Here is a 17,915-nt window from a genome sequence, read left to right on the forward strand (position 1 = left end):
TTTCTTTTTTTAAAATTTTTTATAATGATTCGAAATACTTTTTTTTTTCTAATTCAATTCTTGAGAATCGAAATCAATGGATACCTGTGATTTTTTACAATTCTAGTTCTAATTCTGATTTCTATTTCATTTATTTTGGAATCAGACCAGAAATTGAACTAAACATAATGGTTATGATTCTAAGTTTCATAAGAATCGAACTAAAACAAACCCATTGATACTTGTGGGGGCATGAGGTGAGTCAAAGAATCATAGGTCAATGGACCCACAAGAATTTCCACGTGGCATTCAATTGTGAGATCATTAGTAGATTTCAAGATCTCCTTTGGAAAATATAAAATAAAATAACCCAAACATCTAAACGTCCCTATAGTGCTTTTTTGCTTCAACACCCACCTACCCAAAATGGGATCACTAAATTGACAATTACCACTTGGGGTCCAAAACCTTCCACGTGGCATACCTTCTACCTAACCCAATTGGGCTTGGTCTATGAGTTGTAGCTCCTATGGGAACTGGGTTGACTTTTCTAGATCTTGAAATGGGCTTTTGAGAGAGAGATCAATGGATCAGGATCAGGTTCGGGTTCGGATTGTATTAGGAGGGATCTGATTGCCAACCCTATACCCGACCCAAAATCAATATAATACTTTTTTGGATTGGGTCCTTAGTGGAATGGATTCTTATTAGATCCAAACATTTCCTTATTAAAAAAACCCAAATACTGTATCCAAAATTCGGAATCACGATTATCGAATTGGATTTCGGGTAAGCTCCGATCCATTTACAACCCTGAGAGAGACATGCACAAAGATTGGATAAGAGATAGAGCCATCAAATTCTTAAAAGAATATAGATATAAGAAGACCATCACCCATTCCTACCTATTCAAACCACTACCAATTATGCCCTTATCTCCATCTTATAATTAAAATATTATATTTGGTCAACATCACATTAATATGTTTCTTTTATACATATAATTCAAAGCTTCATTTGTCTCCCTAAGTTGGTAAAATACATTTGTATTAGTGCAAAGAAACATATATTTGTATTATATTATTATTTTTTATACTATACTATACTATATGGTCAAGAGACTTTTATTGAAGAAGAACAACAAAAAACAAACAGAGCGCCTCTTTTGAAATTTTAGGTCAAATAACAACTCTTTATCTTAAAGTCAAAGAAACTAATTTTCATCTTCATGTTCTACCTCTTGTTCAAACCCTATTTGCACCATTATTCCAAGAATAAATGGACTTTATATCACCTTGTTAACTTCTTTTATTTTTTAAATAAATAATTTATTAAAAATTGGATTTTCACCCCTATATGTTGGAAACTTGTTCTTAAAAAAAAAAAAAAATTGTTCCATCCACCTTGTTAACTTCTTTTATTTTTAAAATATTTATTATTTATATACTTAGAAGCAATAATTATAATGAAATATTAATAATTATTGAAATTATGAGATAACAATGGTATGATAGTGTAAGGAACTAAAATATTTAAAAAACTACAAAATTTATTAAAACCATTTAAGTACAAGAAAATTCTCAAATGCTAAAAATATATTAGACATTATTACTAACAAATATTAATATACTCAAAAATAGTTTGGTGGTACGTAATTGGAAATTATGATATTTATAGATTATATATATATATCGGCTATACCATTCAAGCAATAACCAAGGTGGGAGAATCTCTCGGTGGTTGGCTTGATGGTAGTAAACTTGCAACGAGGGTTACTACTCTGCTCCCTTTAATTAGCCATGTGTTTTAATCATGGTGGTCTCTTGACTTGCTTTGTTGCACACATTGTGAAACTTCTATGGGATTGGGGCATGGTACAGTAGGGATTAGTTCTATCCTAAAAAGGTATGGGAAAATCGTACAATATCAAGAAAATAGGATGACTGTAGATCTTGTAATTGAACATGACACACTAAATATTGATAAAACAAGGACAATATGAACCAAGAACTGAATTAAAATAAAACACAAATCACTCAGAAAGACATATTTTTATATGGTTCCCTTAAGATTGAGGTATGTCCATGAATCACATTGATTTCACCATAAAGAAAAAACTCAGAGTTACAGATTATACCCTTTCACCAAAAATCAAGAAATATAAATACTCCAAGAAACTTAACTAGGGTTGATCAGTACTATCAGATTCTACAAACCACAACACTAAAGGCGATCTACACGCTACCATATCTTTAAAATGATGCTTTAACTTCAACAATATCTTAAATGGATCAATTTTTCTATTCATGTTTCACTTAAAGATCAAAAAATTGACCAGGATGCTATCCATGATAATACTAATCTCTCTTATTATTATTATTATTATTATTATTATTATTATTATTATTATTATTATTATGTGATTAACATGACAATAATATTTGTAAATTACATCGAATGCCTTCTAGTTAGCCCACCAAACTCTTAAGATTAACTCACCTCTTTCTCAACATTAGTCTATCTAATCATGATCAATGATTGTGATATTGCCTGTCTGGATGGATGACAGGATGTACGGTGTAGATTTGATCCAGATTACGCAAATCCCCTTTTATGTGAAAAAAAAATATATTTCAAGAAGAAATTTTTTTTTTTTTTTTTGATAACAAAGGTTATCCGGGCCAGCTTGCGCGCACCAGACTAGTCCCTACGCTCCGCACTCAGGCTATACCCTACTACATGGAGCGGTGCGTGGCCACCAAGGTTTTTTATGGGTAGTGGGATTTGAACTTGAGACCATAAAAAGAGCAAATTCCTTGACCCTAAGTTACTACCATTCAGCCATCCCCGGTTCAAGAAGAAACTTGAAGACACACGTGAAATTAAAATAATATTAATAGTGGTAATTAAATATTAAATTAAGAAGAAGTATTTCTGAACGTGAAAGATACGTTTAGAACATTCCATCAATGTGGGACCCACCACCCCCACCCCCACCCCTACCTTTTTTTTTTTTTAATGTTTTGGATAGGGACGAGCCCCAACCGCTTTTACCACTCATCACGCCATCAAGATACTGCCGAGAAACGCGGCGACTAGATAAAGTGGGTCCCACTACCATCTTTTCTCCTACCCTCACCACTATTCCTACAACTTGGTGCCACGTGATTCCCCAACGACCAACCATAATCTATTATTATGATGACGTGTTTTGATTTGACATACGTGGCATACGAAGATTCGGTCCACGTGTGAAACGTCGTACATGGTAGTGGAGGAAGATGAGGAAAACGGAAAGAGTCGAGAGAAGAAAATAAAAGTTGACAGAATCCTAAATCCTTGTCCACACGAAATTATCCACTTTTAATAATGCAACTTTACTTGTGCCCTTTGCTTTCTTCCTAATTGCGATTTTACCCTTTATGCCTATATTTTAAAAAGAAATTACGAGGATGATATTATGGTGCAATGGCCCACCATAATTATTAGGAAAATTTAATATCTTCTCAAATTTTAAGACACTTATCACCCATATATTAGAATGTGAGTTAGAATATACCTTATATCACAAGAGAATATTCTAAAAAGTTATGGACCCTACATCTTAATTTATTATTTTGTGATCTTTGATTTGATTGAATCGATCTAAATTATTAAAAAAATTAATTCTTTTATTTCCATATATATAGATAATATTATGTGTTAATTATAACATTTCTATAAGAGAAATCATAACCTCTTCAAAAAAAGAAAAAAATCTTGAAAAATGAAATATTTAAATTTAAATTTTGAATTGGTCACAAATTTGTCAATTCAATTGGTTGAAGAGTTGAGCAATCAATTTTGTAAAAGGTAATAGTCCTTTCAATGATCGTGATAGGGTGTCAATGGGTCAGTTTCAATTCAAATCATCTACGAATCAAACTTAATATCATTAAATTTTATCGATTTTGATTTTTAATTGATTTTGCTTTCCATTTTCAAATTAATGGAATCAGAATTGGAATTACAAAACATTTTCTCTTTGAACAATTTCGATTTTTTTTACATTCTTAATGGTTCCAATATTTTTTTAGTTCTCAATCTATTCGGTTCCAAGAGACACAACCCTAGCCAATTTGATTACAAGGGATCTAGACTTGAGATTTTCAATTCTAGTTCAATTATATTTAATTGCTACCCAATTCTAATTGAAATAATCTAACTTTGTTACAGAGTTCAAATATACTTGATTGGACCATGGTTTCGATCCAATTTTTAGAACATTGTCTTATTTTAAAAAATTTACATACATCAAATTACGCGGTCTATACATGGATGACATGGCAAAGGCACATAATCATAGTTCTTTTCTTTGTGTATCCCGAAGAAAAAGATTTATGGTTTTGTGCCCTTGCCATGTCATCTACGTACAAACCATGTTGATTTATCACAACTCTATCTTTTATGCTAAAAAAATCATCCATATAGAGGAAAAAAAAAAAAAACTCTTATAATTGGCTATTTTTGATAAAAATGTATAATGCTTTTTCTTTGAGTTAATAAATACTTTCTCATTAAACATTTAATCTCATAATTAATATTATAAACATAATACAAATATAAAGTAAGAATGATGGGAAGTATGGACTGACTCAAATTTAAAAGACATCTATTTGCACACCAATATTTTACTTCTAACACCCCAACATAAAATTGGATTAGGGACACTTAGGAGAGGAGAGGAGAGGAGAGGAGAGGAGGGGGGGGGGGTTTGTTTGGATATCTGTCCTTTTATTTTAGAGAAAACATTTCCTTACTAAATTAGTAAGAATTTCATCCTTACTAAGGGTTGTTTTGTTCAAATGGATTACTAAGAATTTCATCCTTACTAAGGGTTGTTTTGTTCAAATGGATTACTAAGAATTTCATCCTTACTAAGGGTTGTTTTGTTCAAATGGATTACTACATCAGCAATCTAACACCACGGCCCTCTGAGTTTCTCAAAAAAACTCAGATAAAAAATAAAAATAAAAAAATCGTTTGGGATTGATCCAAGGTTTTGAAAATTGATTGTTACCGAACTTCCACATAACTCCCAAACTTAAAATTGAAATTCAACGATAAAAAATAACTTTTTTAGAATTTATTTTTCAAAATTCATAGAATTTTGTCCTTTAGAACCTTGAAGCATTCGATCGTGTTTATGATGCCACAAGGTGGGCTGACATGGCCCTTAGTGAGGGTGAAATCCTTACCAACTTAGTAAGGCTAGGCACTCTCTTTATTCTAGACCCTTTGTTAAGTAGTCCAGATCATTCAATGGTCACAATCGATCGGACATTCTAGATTTTAAAATAGGGAAGAAAATGGGTCAGACTTGACCCGAAATCAAAGTGATTGAAAATCGAATTTAGTTTGGATCCTTGGAATAGTTGTATATAAAAAATTGGTCAAATATGATTTTATGTCGGTTGACCCAAATATATGGATGATTTCTTGGAATCTTGTGATGTTTCTAACATGAAATGCAACTCTACTTGATTCGACTAGACCGACTAATCCAATGAATTCAAATATGGTCTTAATAGTATGATCTGAGTCTAGATCCAAATTTTTATTCAGATTTGAATATGAATATACTTGGATTGTGTACAATTTAGACCCATTTTATGTCCTGTTTTAGAATGCTTGAATATTGAGATTAAGAGAACTCCTATATAGGTACCATCTTCGAACTAAATCTACTTTCTTATAGATGCAAATCTACATAACATCTTCCATCAACATTTGATATTTGAAGGAACGCTTTGATTGGTGGGAGGGAGCGATTGATTTTCACATCAAATGAATCTGGAATCGAAGGTAAGAACGATCATCTAGCCTTAAATTAGATTATAATAATCTATCATGATTTATTATCATATTGAGTCGTTTATTAAGCATTTTGTGATCTCTTTCTCTCTCTATGGTATACTCTGATGCTTTTTTTCCCTCTCTCTCTCTCTTTATTTTCTTTCTTTCAATATTTTTTTCTTACGTCGTGATGCAGTAACATTGAAATTGACATTGTTTTGCATATTGGCGTGCAGAGAACCATAAATGCTTTTCCCTTGTATCTCGATGAAAAACATCTAGGGATCTATATACACATCCAGGCTAGTAATGTGTGAAACGATGTCAATTTCATCGTTACTTTTAACATTGCCCTTTTTTTATATATAATTTTCTAAAAAATCTTAGGTAGAAAAAAGATTAAAAATAAATATTTGATTTTTATTATTATTTTTTCTTGATGTATAATATTTAATTTCAATAATTGATCCATTATAAATATAAATAAAAGTTATATTGACAAAAAAGCTCTTCAATTAATTATATTTTTTTTTAAAGAGGTAAATCATAAATAGGTAATATAATTATTGTTAGGGAAATAGGGGCAATATTGTAAATTCGAAAGAGGAATGAGGTGAGCAGTACGTGCTTATCCAATGACAGCTAGGAAGAAACATGGTCGGCTGGCGCGTGCAGTCAGAGTCACGCTTGCCGAGTCCGTAAATCCATTGTGCCGTTAAAAGCGTCAGTAAACCTGTTATTTCCACCTCTGTCCCCAGCTGTCATTTATTAATAAACAGCTGATCCCAACTCTCTTTCCCTTTTAATCATATTTTTTCTTAATTTATTTCCCCCCCATTTTCAAAAAACCCTTTGCTTAAGCATAAATTTACAATCAAAAGCCCCTCACCAATCCAAGTGTCCTCCAAATTTTAGTTTCTAATAATCTACCTAACTCCTCACAATTGATAATTTATTTGATAGAATAGTCAACTAATCCCAAGTTCCCATCTTGAAAAAGCCTGGGTCAAGCAATAATTTTAAGATTATATTTTAATTTAAATGTGATAAATTAGGATAAGAACAACAATAAAGTATGATAAACAATTAGGGCTTAAAATAGGTTGGATTCGACTCGATTTTGAGTATATCTAGATTCAGATCCAAATTTCTTTATTTGAATCTGGACCCGTATTCAAATCTGACTTGAATCTATTAGATAAATCATATCTAAATAATTTTGATTTCATTTAATTTAGATCCAACTCGATTGAATTACTTGATTCAAGTCAGATCGAGTCAAATAATTTCAAATAATTCAACATTTTTTCTAATCAATACTATTCTATTTTATCATTATAATCATTTTATTTATAAGAATTTATGTTATATTAAAGTAGTAGAAAATGATATTTTAAAAAATCTAAAAATATAATTTTTAATGCAAGGTATAATTCAGATCTAGGTGGATATATGAATGGATTTGTATTTGACTCAGATCATAGGAAATGAAATCATGTTCAACCTTTTTTTTTTTTTTTTAATTCGGATCTATCCCAAGAACCCAAACCCACTAAATTCAGATTTAAGATATAATTGAACTCATTTTATGTCCTAATAACAACAACAATAAAGCCTAAATATTTAGAGTTGGCTAAATAGAAACGTTTGTGTTCCTCCAGGTGCCACTTGGTTAAGTACTTGTGAAGGCTTGAGGAGAGTTAATCTCATGACCTAGGTTCAAATCTTATTGAACCCATCTTCACCTCCATTAACCACTATATCCCTTGTTTGCTAAGCAAAAATATATATATATATATATATATATATATATATATATATGTTTAACTCTTTTTCATCTACTTTCATTTTTAGTATTTCTACAGTTCTTTTGAGATATAGTTAACTTGAGCATTGCATGTACCGCGAGACTAGTCCTTGGACAAGACCATGATTTATGGATCGGGCAAAGTCGGTTTGTTGTTTGCAGGGATACCTTGTTAAAAATATGTGATGAATTTGTTTAATTTCATTATAAACAAAGAAATCCGATTGTATTGCCCTTTTTCATGGTTAGTAATTAATGAGCTAGATGACGTTTAGAATTACGTTACCGACGTGTATAAATCTAGTTCTTTGTTATGCTAGATTTTCTTTTTAATTTTTATTATGATAATTAATGATGGTTTTTTGTTGTTCATTTGGTTACTAAAATATGCTAATTGAAACATAATCCAAATAAAATTTAAAAACTCAGCAAATCTAATCACTAATTATATCTTATCAACATTTGACCTAAGCACCTTGATTCACTAAAACAAAGCACACAAAATCATTTTAAATTAAGTTATGTAGGGATCTTGAAATTTTAAAAATATTTTTTAGAAAAAAAAAAAATTCTTATATAAAGAAGCATGCCATTGGAGGATAATGTTGTTTAGTGGGCTAATGAATATTTCTTTTTTGTACCTAAATTATTAGGTGTTTAGGTGAACCAAACTATTCATGGACCCCCAAATTGAGATTTTACCTGATTTTCCTAGTCTTGTTAAACTACTTTTACTTTCTAATTTGGTTGTTCAATTTACCTAATAACATTCATAATTTCACCTTTATAACCCACTCCTCTAGGGTGTGTGTTTCCACTACAATTTTGGTATCATTTAGGCTTGCTTAGGGTGTTTAAATTTTAGTTTATCAAGTAGAAAAGTAGAAACTATGCGAGAAATAGAAATTGTTCAGATCAACTTTTTTTTTTTTTTTTTTTACAAAAAATCGACTGAACTTAAAGTTGTGATTTTTTTAGGAGAAAATGCCCTCACTCAATGACTAGAGGCCAGATGATCTAAATTTTTTCATATAATTATTAACTTATCCAAAATGTTATTTCCTAACAAGTAAGTTTTAGGCATTGCCCTCAACAAATAATTACGTATAAGTATTCGTTTCTCAGTCGTTACGATCGTTTATATCATCCTTGTTGATCTTAGGATTATATTTTGAAGATTAAGTTAGTCATAATTTTAATATAACAATGCATTTTTTAATAGAGAAAATTATATAACTTTGTCTTTGAGTCACTCCTCGATCACTTGTTTTGTCCCATAAAAAATATTTTTTTTTCTAGCAAATCGTGATCATTACAAATCGATGGATTGGGATTGGTTTGGAATAAGTTGCAATTCGGGTTAAGAAAATGGAGAACTGATCAATTTGATTAAATTCTTAATTCAAGACTTGTATATAATCAAACCAAATCGAGAATCGAACTCTTGATGACTTACTACCTTCTAAGGATTTATGATATATATTAATGTTTTTTTATAATAGATAAATAAAATAATTTTTTTAATAAATGGATTAATGACTTGTCGTATGGAATTTCATGTTCATTATTTATTTATTTATTTTTATTTTCTTCATTAGAATCAAATCAAGCCAAATTGACCTTAAATCAATTTGATTTGATGGGCAACTCGATCATGGTTTTTATTTAGTGGAATCGATATATGTCGCTTTGATCTCACACATATGGGCATGAACTCATACATTACATGACCCAAAAGAATAATGCCACGTGTCATCATAGGGTGTGGTATCATCGAATATTCCATTATACGGTAGGTCAAGAATCGGGAGTGAACGCAGCATTATCCATAACGACATTATTTTAAAGAAAAACATTTAAATAAAAAACGAGAGAAGGATATTTATGTAATAAATGGGTAAAGCAAGGGCATTTAATGATGAAAGATAAGGACTGAAACGTTATCCAAACCAGGGTTAAAAAACAACTTCTAGGTTGGTTTATATTTACAGTAAGACCCCTATCTGTCTCTCTTTCTCTCTCTCTCTAAAAGTTCATATTTTCTGCCTTTATTTTGATCCGTCTAACTTCGCTCCTCTTTTGAACGAAAAATCTCCATTTTTTCGCGATTTCGATCGTTTTGAACTCTCAAAACCCTTACATTTTGGACAGATTTCGTCCAAATTTCAGTTGAAAGTCTCCGGATTCTCACCAGAAACTTTGAAATTTGATTTCTGCTCGTGAAGCGATCCATTTCTCTGGTTTATTTAGTTCTTGATCGCTTTTTTATCGGTAGGTACGCTTGAATCCTGTTTAATACTCTTGTTTTCGTTCTATATGCTGAAATTCTAGGCTTGATTTCTTCGTCTCAACTCATCTTAATTTCACAGGAAATCTCTAGGAGTCAGCGTAGCTTGGTAGAAGTACAGTGATCTTCTGTTTGATTTCGTTTCAGGTGAGATCTTTGTATATAGGTTTTTATTTTTTTTTATTTTCTTAAATTTTTTATTATATATATTCGTGTTTCTGTTGAGATCCGAAAGTCTGGTTTTTGGTGGAGCATTCGATAAGAATTCGAGTTTAGTATCAGATCTCTATCTGCGATTTAGATAAATATCAAAGAAATGACGTCTTAGAAGGAAATTTTAGAGAAAAAAAAAGGTTTTAAACGGATATTTGAAGACCAAAACAGAGAAAATGGAGGAAAAGAGCATTTTTGTAATTTTTTGAAAGATTCTATCCTTTAAAAAATAAAAGTTATGATTTTCCCTCTTTATTGAGATACTACAGAACGAACTTTTCTACTAATAGAAAAAAGGCGAGTACTTATTTTTTTAACGATTTTGAGGATTTTTTAAAGAGTTTTATGGGATTTTATTACTCTGGGATTCGAGTAGAACAGATACCTCTGTTTCTTTGGCGTTTTGATTTGATGATGCTCTAATATCTTATTGGAGTAAGATATTATTATATTTTTGATGGGTGTTAGATATGATTGTTTGCACGATAATATTAGATTACATATTTACATGTTACATCCGAGTAAAAAAATCTGTAGTTTTGGATCAAATTCATCTGAACCAGACAAATCCAACTGTATACATGGGTAAAGTATTAGATTCTTTCTTTTCTTGGACTGAATATTGTTCCCTCCTTGGATTAAAAAAATGTTGATGATGGGGCCTTTTGGATTGGGGTACCCACCGATCAGATGGTCTTCAACCATCCAATTCCAATCTATGTCCCTTTTCTAGGATCAGTGGGTCACAATTTTGTCTATTGTTGATATCTGATGATTGATAAGAATTATTGGGGTAATCTGATTAGTGCGATTTTCTTTCGTATTTTCTTTCGTTTTGATTTTTGATTTAATTTTTTTTATAGTACGACTCAATTACGATAGAGCTGTTGATTTGTTTGTCAGGATTAATGGTTTATGTAGATCATAGTGACAAGTCGTGTTAAATTTGCCGATTGAAAGAATATTGAATTATCACGATATTTTAAAAAATAAATCGGGGAATTTTATCATGATGGTTATAATTAGCATTATGAAATCAGATATTTATAGAAAAGAAAACTGTTTATAAGCTATTTCAGTTGGTCATACGTGGTTTATTTACATGTGGAAGGTTGTCATCATAAAAGATAATTCCATGGGTCATTTACAAGTGGAAGGTTGTCATCTATAAAAGATAATTCCATGTATGTATCTAACAATATTAGTCAAAATATCAGTTTTGATGCCATTTTAGTTCATTTGGATTATTGTTCCAAATGATAAAAATGGATATCTTTGATATTAATAGCATGTTTTACTGGCTTTCAGCATAGAACATCCTATGATTGTCGTGTCTTTCATTTGATATTGCTTGCTTGCCTTGGATTTTCCCGCTTCATGACTTGCCTTGCTTATAGGGGCCTTCCCCTATCTGTGAAATTCCTCTTCAATAACAATTCAAACTTTTGTGAAGTTTACAACCATGTGCCTTTTTTCAATTCCTCCATCTTCATAATTTTAATTTTAAAGCCATTAAGTTTTTGTTTTTGTTATCTAGTTTATGCCCTTTGTTCAGTGTTAAGGGCTGATTGCGTTGGATGTATTATGCATTTATCACTGTTATCAACGGTACTCAAAGGCAGGTAATGTTGTAGTGTGGGAGCGTAACAAAGAGCAGAAAATGTGCTCTATATGATGCCTGGAAATCTTTAGATCTCGATGCAATAGTGGCACCAGAAACAAAAGATTCTAGCTACAACAGTCTGTCTTAGTACTAGAGGTACAAATTCGTTCGGTTTGAGGCCAAATCAAAACCAAACTGGCCTAGGTCAGTTCCACTAAACAAGAACCAGAACCAAATCGAATTGCCCATAGAACTGAACCGAACCAAACCAAACTAACCTCTATAGGTTGTCAATATTATCGTCTAAACCTGCTTGGAAGTAATATATATTTTAAAGAAAAACAAAACAATTATATAATAAATATGAAATATTTCATTTAATAAGTCATTAATCTATGTCCTAACTCCTCCTAACAAGTAAGAACAATATAAAAAAACCAATCATTCTCCACCTATCTTCATACTTCAATCCATAATAACTTAATATATATTTATTTATTTTATAAGGCTTCGGTTCTCAGTTTGGTTTGGTTCTATACAAGCCTTGAACCGGGAACTGGACCTAATTGATCGGTTCTACATTTTCTTAACCCCAACTTGTTCCAAACCAGACCAAAGCTATCGGTTTGAACCAGACAAAGTTGCACCCCTAGTTAGTACAATATTCTCCATGTAGTTGACATAGCTTCTATTTACTCCGTGTTTGTTCTTGCAATACAATACTTACATTGCCTTTGAAGTATGTTAATGTTTTGTACAGATCTCAAGTGCATGAGTTATTCAGGGTTGTGAGTGGGCTGACATTTAGTCATGTGGGCATTTCATTTTGCAGGATTTTGAAAACAAGGTACTTCTGGTGGAAAGTGGAGTGTTGGTCATAAATTAATTGAACTGCACTTGTATGAGTATCAAGACAACAAAACTCTTGCTGGAAAACATGTTTTCAAGATCGTGCACAAGCTTTTTGGACTTGATTTCTGGAGACCAATTGGATTTCCCTCCAACTCCTCGAACCCTTCCACGGGTGATGACTGTCCCTGGAATTATATCTGACTTGGATGGTGACGGTAATAATGATGGACATGCTGACGTTCTTTTGACTGTTTGCCGTAAGCGGATTATTATGGTAGCAAATTTTCTCCCACTTCATGCTCAAAGAGATACAAAAACTGGTGGATGGCGCTTCAGTTTGGATGAGGATTCACTTCTCTTACAAATGAAGGATGGTTTGTCATCTGAAACAGATGTTATTTATGTGGGCTCTCTGAAAGCTGATATAGATACCACTGAACAGGAAGAAGTTTCACAGAAACTGTTGGAGGATTTTAGCTGTGTGCCAACATTTCTACCTCCTGAACTTCAGAAAAAATTCTACCATGGATTCTGTAAACAGCAGTTGTGGCCTACTTTCCATTACATGCTGCCCATTTACCCAGATCATGGCAATCGCTTTGAGCGAACACTATGGCAAGCCTACGTTTCCGCAAATAAAATATTTGCAGATAGGGTCATGGAGGTGATCAACCCTGATGAAGATTATGTTTGGGTTCATGATTATCACCTTATGGTTCTCCCCACTTTCTTAAGGAAGCGATTTAATCGAATCAAGCTAGGATTCTTCCTTCACAGCCCCTTCCCATCTTCAGAAATCTACCGGACTCTACCTGTCAGAGATGAAATTCTGAGGGGATTACTGAATTCAGATCTAATCGGTTTTCACACATTTGATTATGCTCGTCACTTCTTATCTTGTTGCAGTAGAATGCTGGGACTTGACTATGAATGTAAGCGAGGATACATTGGACTTGAATACTTTGGTCGTAGAGTGTACATTAAAATTCTGCCAGTCGGTGTTCATATGGGTCGGCTTGAATCTGTATTAAATCTCCCCTCTACATTCATCAAAACCAAAGAGATACAAGAACAGTTTAAGGGTAAAAGGTTGATTCTGGGTGTTGATGACATGGACATATTTAAAGGAATCAGTCTGAAGTTACTAGCAGTGGAGCATCTTTTGCAGCAACATCCCGAGTTGCAGGGAAAGCTAGTCCTGGTTCAAATCGTGAATCCTGCCCGGAGCACTGGAAAAGATGTCCAGGAAGCAAAAAGAGAGACATATTCGACTGCCAAAAGGATCAATGAGATGTATGCTTCTAAAGATTACGAACCAATTATCTTGATTGACCGCCCCGTTCCTCTTTCCGAGAAAATTGCATTTTATGCTGTGGCAGAATGTTGCATTGTAAATGCTGTGAGGGATGGGATGAATCTAGTCCCATACAAGTATATTGTGTGCAGGCAAGGAACTCCAACCATGGATGAAGCTATGGGTATCGGTGTGGGTACTGCTCGCACAAGCATGCTTGTTGTCTCTGAGTTCATTGGTTGCTCACCATCTCTAAGTGGGGCTATTAGGGTCAACCCTTGGGACATTGATGCTGTCGCCGACGCCTTAAATTTGGCCATTACCACTCCAGAAGCCGAGAAGCAATTACGGCATGAAAAGCACTATAGATACGTTAGTTCTCACGATGTCAGTTACTGGGCACGCAGCTTTGTGTTGGACATGGAGAGGGCATGCAAGGATCACTACAGTAAACGGTGCTGGGGTATTGGTTTTGGTCTGGGTTTCAGAGTTATTTCTCTTTCGCCAAATTTTAGGAAGTTGTCGATTGACCACGTTGTCTCTGCTTACAAGAGAACTACTAGAAGGGCGATATTTCTGGACTATGATGGAACCATTGTGCCCCAGGCATCTCTTATTAAAACTCCCAGTACTGAAGTTATTTCTGTTCTGAACAACCTCTGCAGCAATCCAAACAACAATGTGTTTATTATCAGTGGTAGAGGGAGGGATTCTCTGAATGAGTGGTTTGCTCCATGTGAGATGTTGGGAATAGCTGCTGAGCACGGTTACTTTGTAAGGTATTACTCCAAAAGCTTGGCATTTCAAATGCTTTCTTTCTAGACTGAGATTAATGTTTTTCTTCTTTTTTGCAGATGGAGTAGGAACTACGATTGGGAAACCAGTCCATTACCTGCTGATGTTGATTGGAAAAGAATCGCAGAACCTGTAATGCAACTATATACTGAGACAACTGATGGGTCCTACATTGAAACCAAGGAGAGTGCCTTGGTATGGCACCATCAAGATGCAGACCCCGATTTTGGATCCTGTCAGGCGATGGAACTGTTGAATCATCTGGAGAATGTACTTGCAAATGAGCCGGTGGTAGTTAAGAGGGGACAGCATATTGTTGAAATTAAGCCGCAGGTACGAATGTGGTTCTTCTTCTTTGGTTTCATTTGTTTTCAGAGTTAACTAGCTCAAGCTCCTAACGAATATCGGATCACTTGCAGGGAATAAGTAAAGGGTTGGTTGCAGAGAAGCTTCTCTCAACAATGGTCAGTAATGGGAAACCACCGGATTTCGTAATGTGTATTGGAGATGACAGATCTGACGAGGATATGTTTGAGAGCATATTGAGTGCAATCTCTAGTCCATTGTTGCCAGCTGTTCCAGAGATATTTGCGTGCACGGTTGGGAGAAAGCCGAGCAAGGCTAAATACTACCTGGATGACACTGTCGATGTTGTAAAATTGCTTCAAGGCCTCGCTAATGGTTCAAATCTGAAGCCAAGATATAGTTCCCATATTCAATTTTCCTTCGAAAGTTCTGCTTGAGATGGTTAACTGGTTCTTTATACTCAAATGGTTGTGCTTTGTTGATCTTCTTCGTGAATGGGTTTGCCACCAAGAATCAAGATAACATTAACTTAGTTTTTGGTTTTGTTGGGAGATGTGAGATATGTTACAATATTTCAAGATCCTTCACTACTGAACTCTTCCATACTATTCATAATATTGCTAATGGGCTAACGGTGGATACTGCGATGAGCATGGAAGAATTAACATTTATAGAATCTCACGAGTGATGGGTGATGCTGTTCTTGGTATTTTTGGGTGCAAGTGAGAAGCATAATTTGACGATAAGATACTTTTTGGAGATCTCCATGATAGGTAAACCTTTGATTTGTATAGTCACTCTTACTCATACAAAAAAATCATGTTCATGTTAAATTGTCCAAAGCACAGACCAAAATATTGTTTGCTAACTCAATACTTTTGTAGAATAACTGATCTTACCGTAACTCAATTTTTTTTTTTTCCTTTCTTTGTATATCAATTGATGTTGAATGGGTCTGAATTGATTTTGGAAGATTTGACTCGATCGACTTGGATCTGATCAGGGCGGTTCAAACCGGATTTAGTGGGTATCATGATATCAGATTCCAAAAACTGGTTCTTAAAATTATGGTCCTAAGGACCTTGTTTTGATGGAGTCTTGCTATTTATCTAGAAGAACCATGATCTAGTGCTATAGAATAGGAACAGTGTCTATGTGGCAAGTTTAGATTGGTGTTTAAAATACATCGGTTCCTAAACAAGCCATTTTCTATGTGGCATGCAGTCCAATGTGTTTTAACTTCCAACCAAAACGTTCCATGTAGACATCATATTTCACATTGTCTTCAATACTTCGTCTTCAACTTCTTGCTTAAAAGCTTTGATTTTTCTATAATAATTATTCCGAAAATCCTATCTCGTTCTAAAGGTTTGAAGATAGAAGCAGATGGAATCTTGAGGTTGAAGAGCATCAAAATTCTAACCTTCTGGTTTGAGTTTATGGAATTTTATCAGAAAAAATCAAGGGATTTTTGATTACTCGTTGAAAAGGGGGAGTATTTAGGTCATATTCTTTTAGTTTCTTTGGGAAGATCAAGGTCAAATGATAAATTATCAGTTTGAATAAGAGCTAAGCCCACCCACATCTTTAACTTTTTGCTCCAAATTGACATCTTCTCTAAATTTGAAGAAGATGCTTACCACTGAATCTATTTGAACTCCAATGGTCCCTTCTCCATTCATTAAATTGAAAAAATTGAAAAGATTTAAAACATGTTTCATAAAAAGGGAATGTGAAAAATGACATTTATTTAAAAAAAGAGATAAAATAGGTATTTAAAAAACATAAATAGTGATTTAGAGAGGCACTCTAAAATTTTTCAAGATCTCTATATTTGAAGATGTGATCAGCGATTTCTCTAAAATAGAGATTGGTTGGAGTTAGATTTGGATGTATCTGTCCCTCATTTAAGGCAATGAAAACAAATATTAACTCATTTATAATAATAACAGAAGACTTGATTATAGATAAGATGTTATAATACCTACTTAGACTGAGATTTGGACTAATAAGTTTATTTTCACCACTCTAAAATCAACACTTTATCTAAACTCTTTATGTTGTATTTCCAATAATACAAAAAGAAAACCATTCTTTTAGATGGTTGGGATCATCCATGGGAGTTGATTTTTGATACAAGAAAGAAAGAAATCCTCTTAAATGAGGGACAATCCTATCTTATGTGATTCTACAGTTATTTTCTATGAACATTTTTTTTTAAATTTTATATTATGCCATTACTTAAGCAGAATGTGTATCGCGCTCACAATCCCCTCGGTATTTTTGTGACCATGAAATTAATGTGATATAGTATTAACTTATGTGTTTTGTACTTTTATATTACTCCTATTTTATATTTTATCGATTATTTATGTTAATGCTTTCATATCTATGTGTGTCCATTAGTTTATTTTTGGAGATGCAAGAAAACAATGAAAATTCACATTTTCCATTATATTTTGTTGAGTTGTGATTTTCTGCCACCCCCTCTTACATACGTTCCTTGATGTGGCATGGGTTAGAACCTTAGATTTTTCCTCGGGATACACATGCCATGTCGGGTGAGAGTTTGGTTGACTTGAAGAAGAGTTAAAGAAAGGGTCTGAGAGTTTCCCTTGATGAAGTGAGTGTGAACATGAGCTCCTCCATTATTTTGCCAAGTCCACTCTAGAAGAACAATTTCTCACTCATGTAACATTAGATTATAAAACTATTCACCATTTAATGTCATTTCATCATGTAATAAAGCTATTATTAATGTTGAGAGCTATCATTGCCACACCAATTAAAAATCTTTAATAAACATTATGGGGTGTGAGAAGTAACTCCCAAAAAAAGTTTGAGCACCCCACCTTCTTCATTGTCAAGGGGGAGTGGCTTCTCGGACCATGGTGGGATTTAGAAACACCCTCTCTCTCTCCAACCAGGACCTCACCTTTCCTTC

General features: G+C 33.3%; 1 protein-coding gene across 2 annotated transcripts; it reads left to right on the forward strand.

The window, feature by feature from the left end:
• The first annotated feature begins 9,638 nt into the window (after positions 1-9,638).
• On the forward strand, positions 9,639-15,839 carry LOC147394869 (putative alpha,alpha-trehalose-phosphate synthase [UDP-forming] 9). 2 transcript variants are annotated; one of them, XM_086453603.1, is made up of 5 exons: positions 9,639-9,896; positions 9,991-10,055; positions 12,557-14,649; positions 14,725-14,998; positions 15,085-15,839. In XM_086453603.1, exons 3-5 carry the CDS (start codon positions 12,626-12,628, stop codon positions 15,406-15,408), a joined length of 2,622 nt encoding a protein of 873 aa, XP_086309729.1. In that variant the 5' UTR covers positions 9,639-9,896; positions 9,991-10,055; positions 12,557-12,625; the 3' UTR covers positions 15,409-15,839. The 2 variants fall into 2 exon arrangements, with proteins under 2 accessions (XP_086309729.1, XP_086309728.1); XM_086453602.1 differs by having other exon boundaries at positions 9,639-9,892.
• The last annotated feature ends 2,076 nt before the right edge of the window (positions 15,840-17,915 follow it).

The sequence above is a fragment of the Akebia trifoliata genome, chromosome 9, assembly GCF_017979445.1.
Source record: "Akebia trifoliata isolate Shusen 1 chromosome 9, ASM1797944v1, whole genome shotgun sequence".
In the NCBI taxonomy this organism is placed as follows: Eukaryota; Viridiplantae; Streptophyta; class Magnoliopsida; order Ranunculales; family Lardizabalaceae; genus Akebia; species Akebia trifoliata.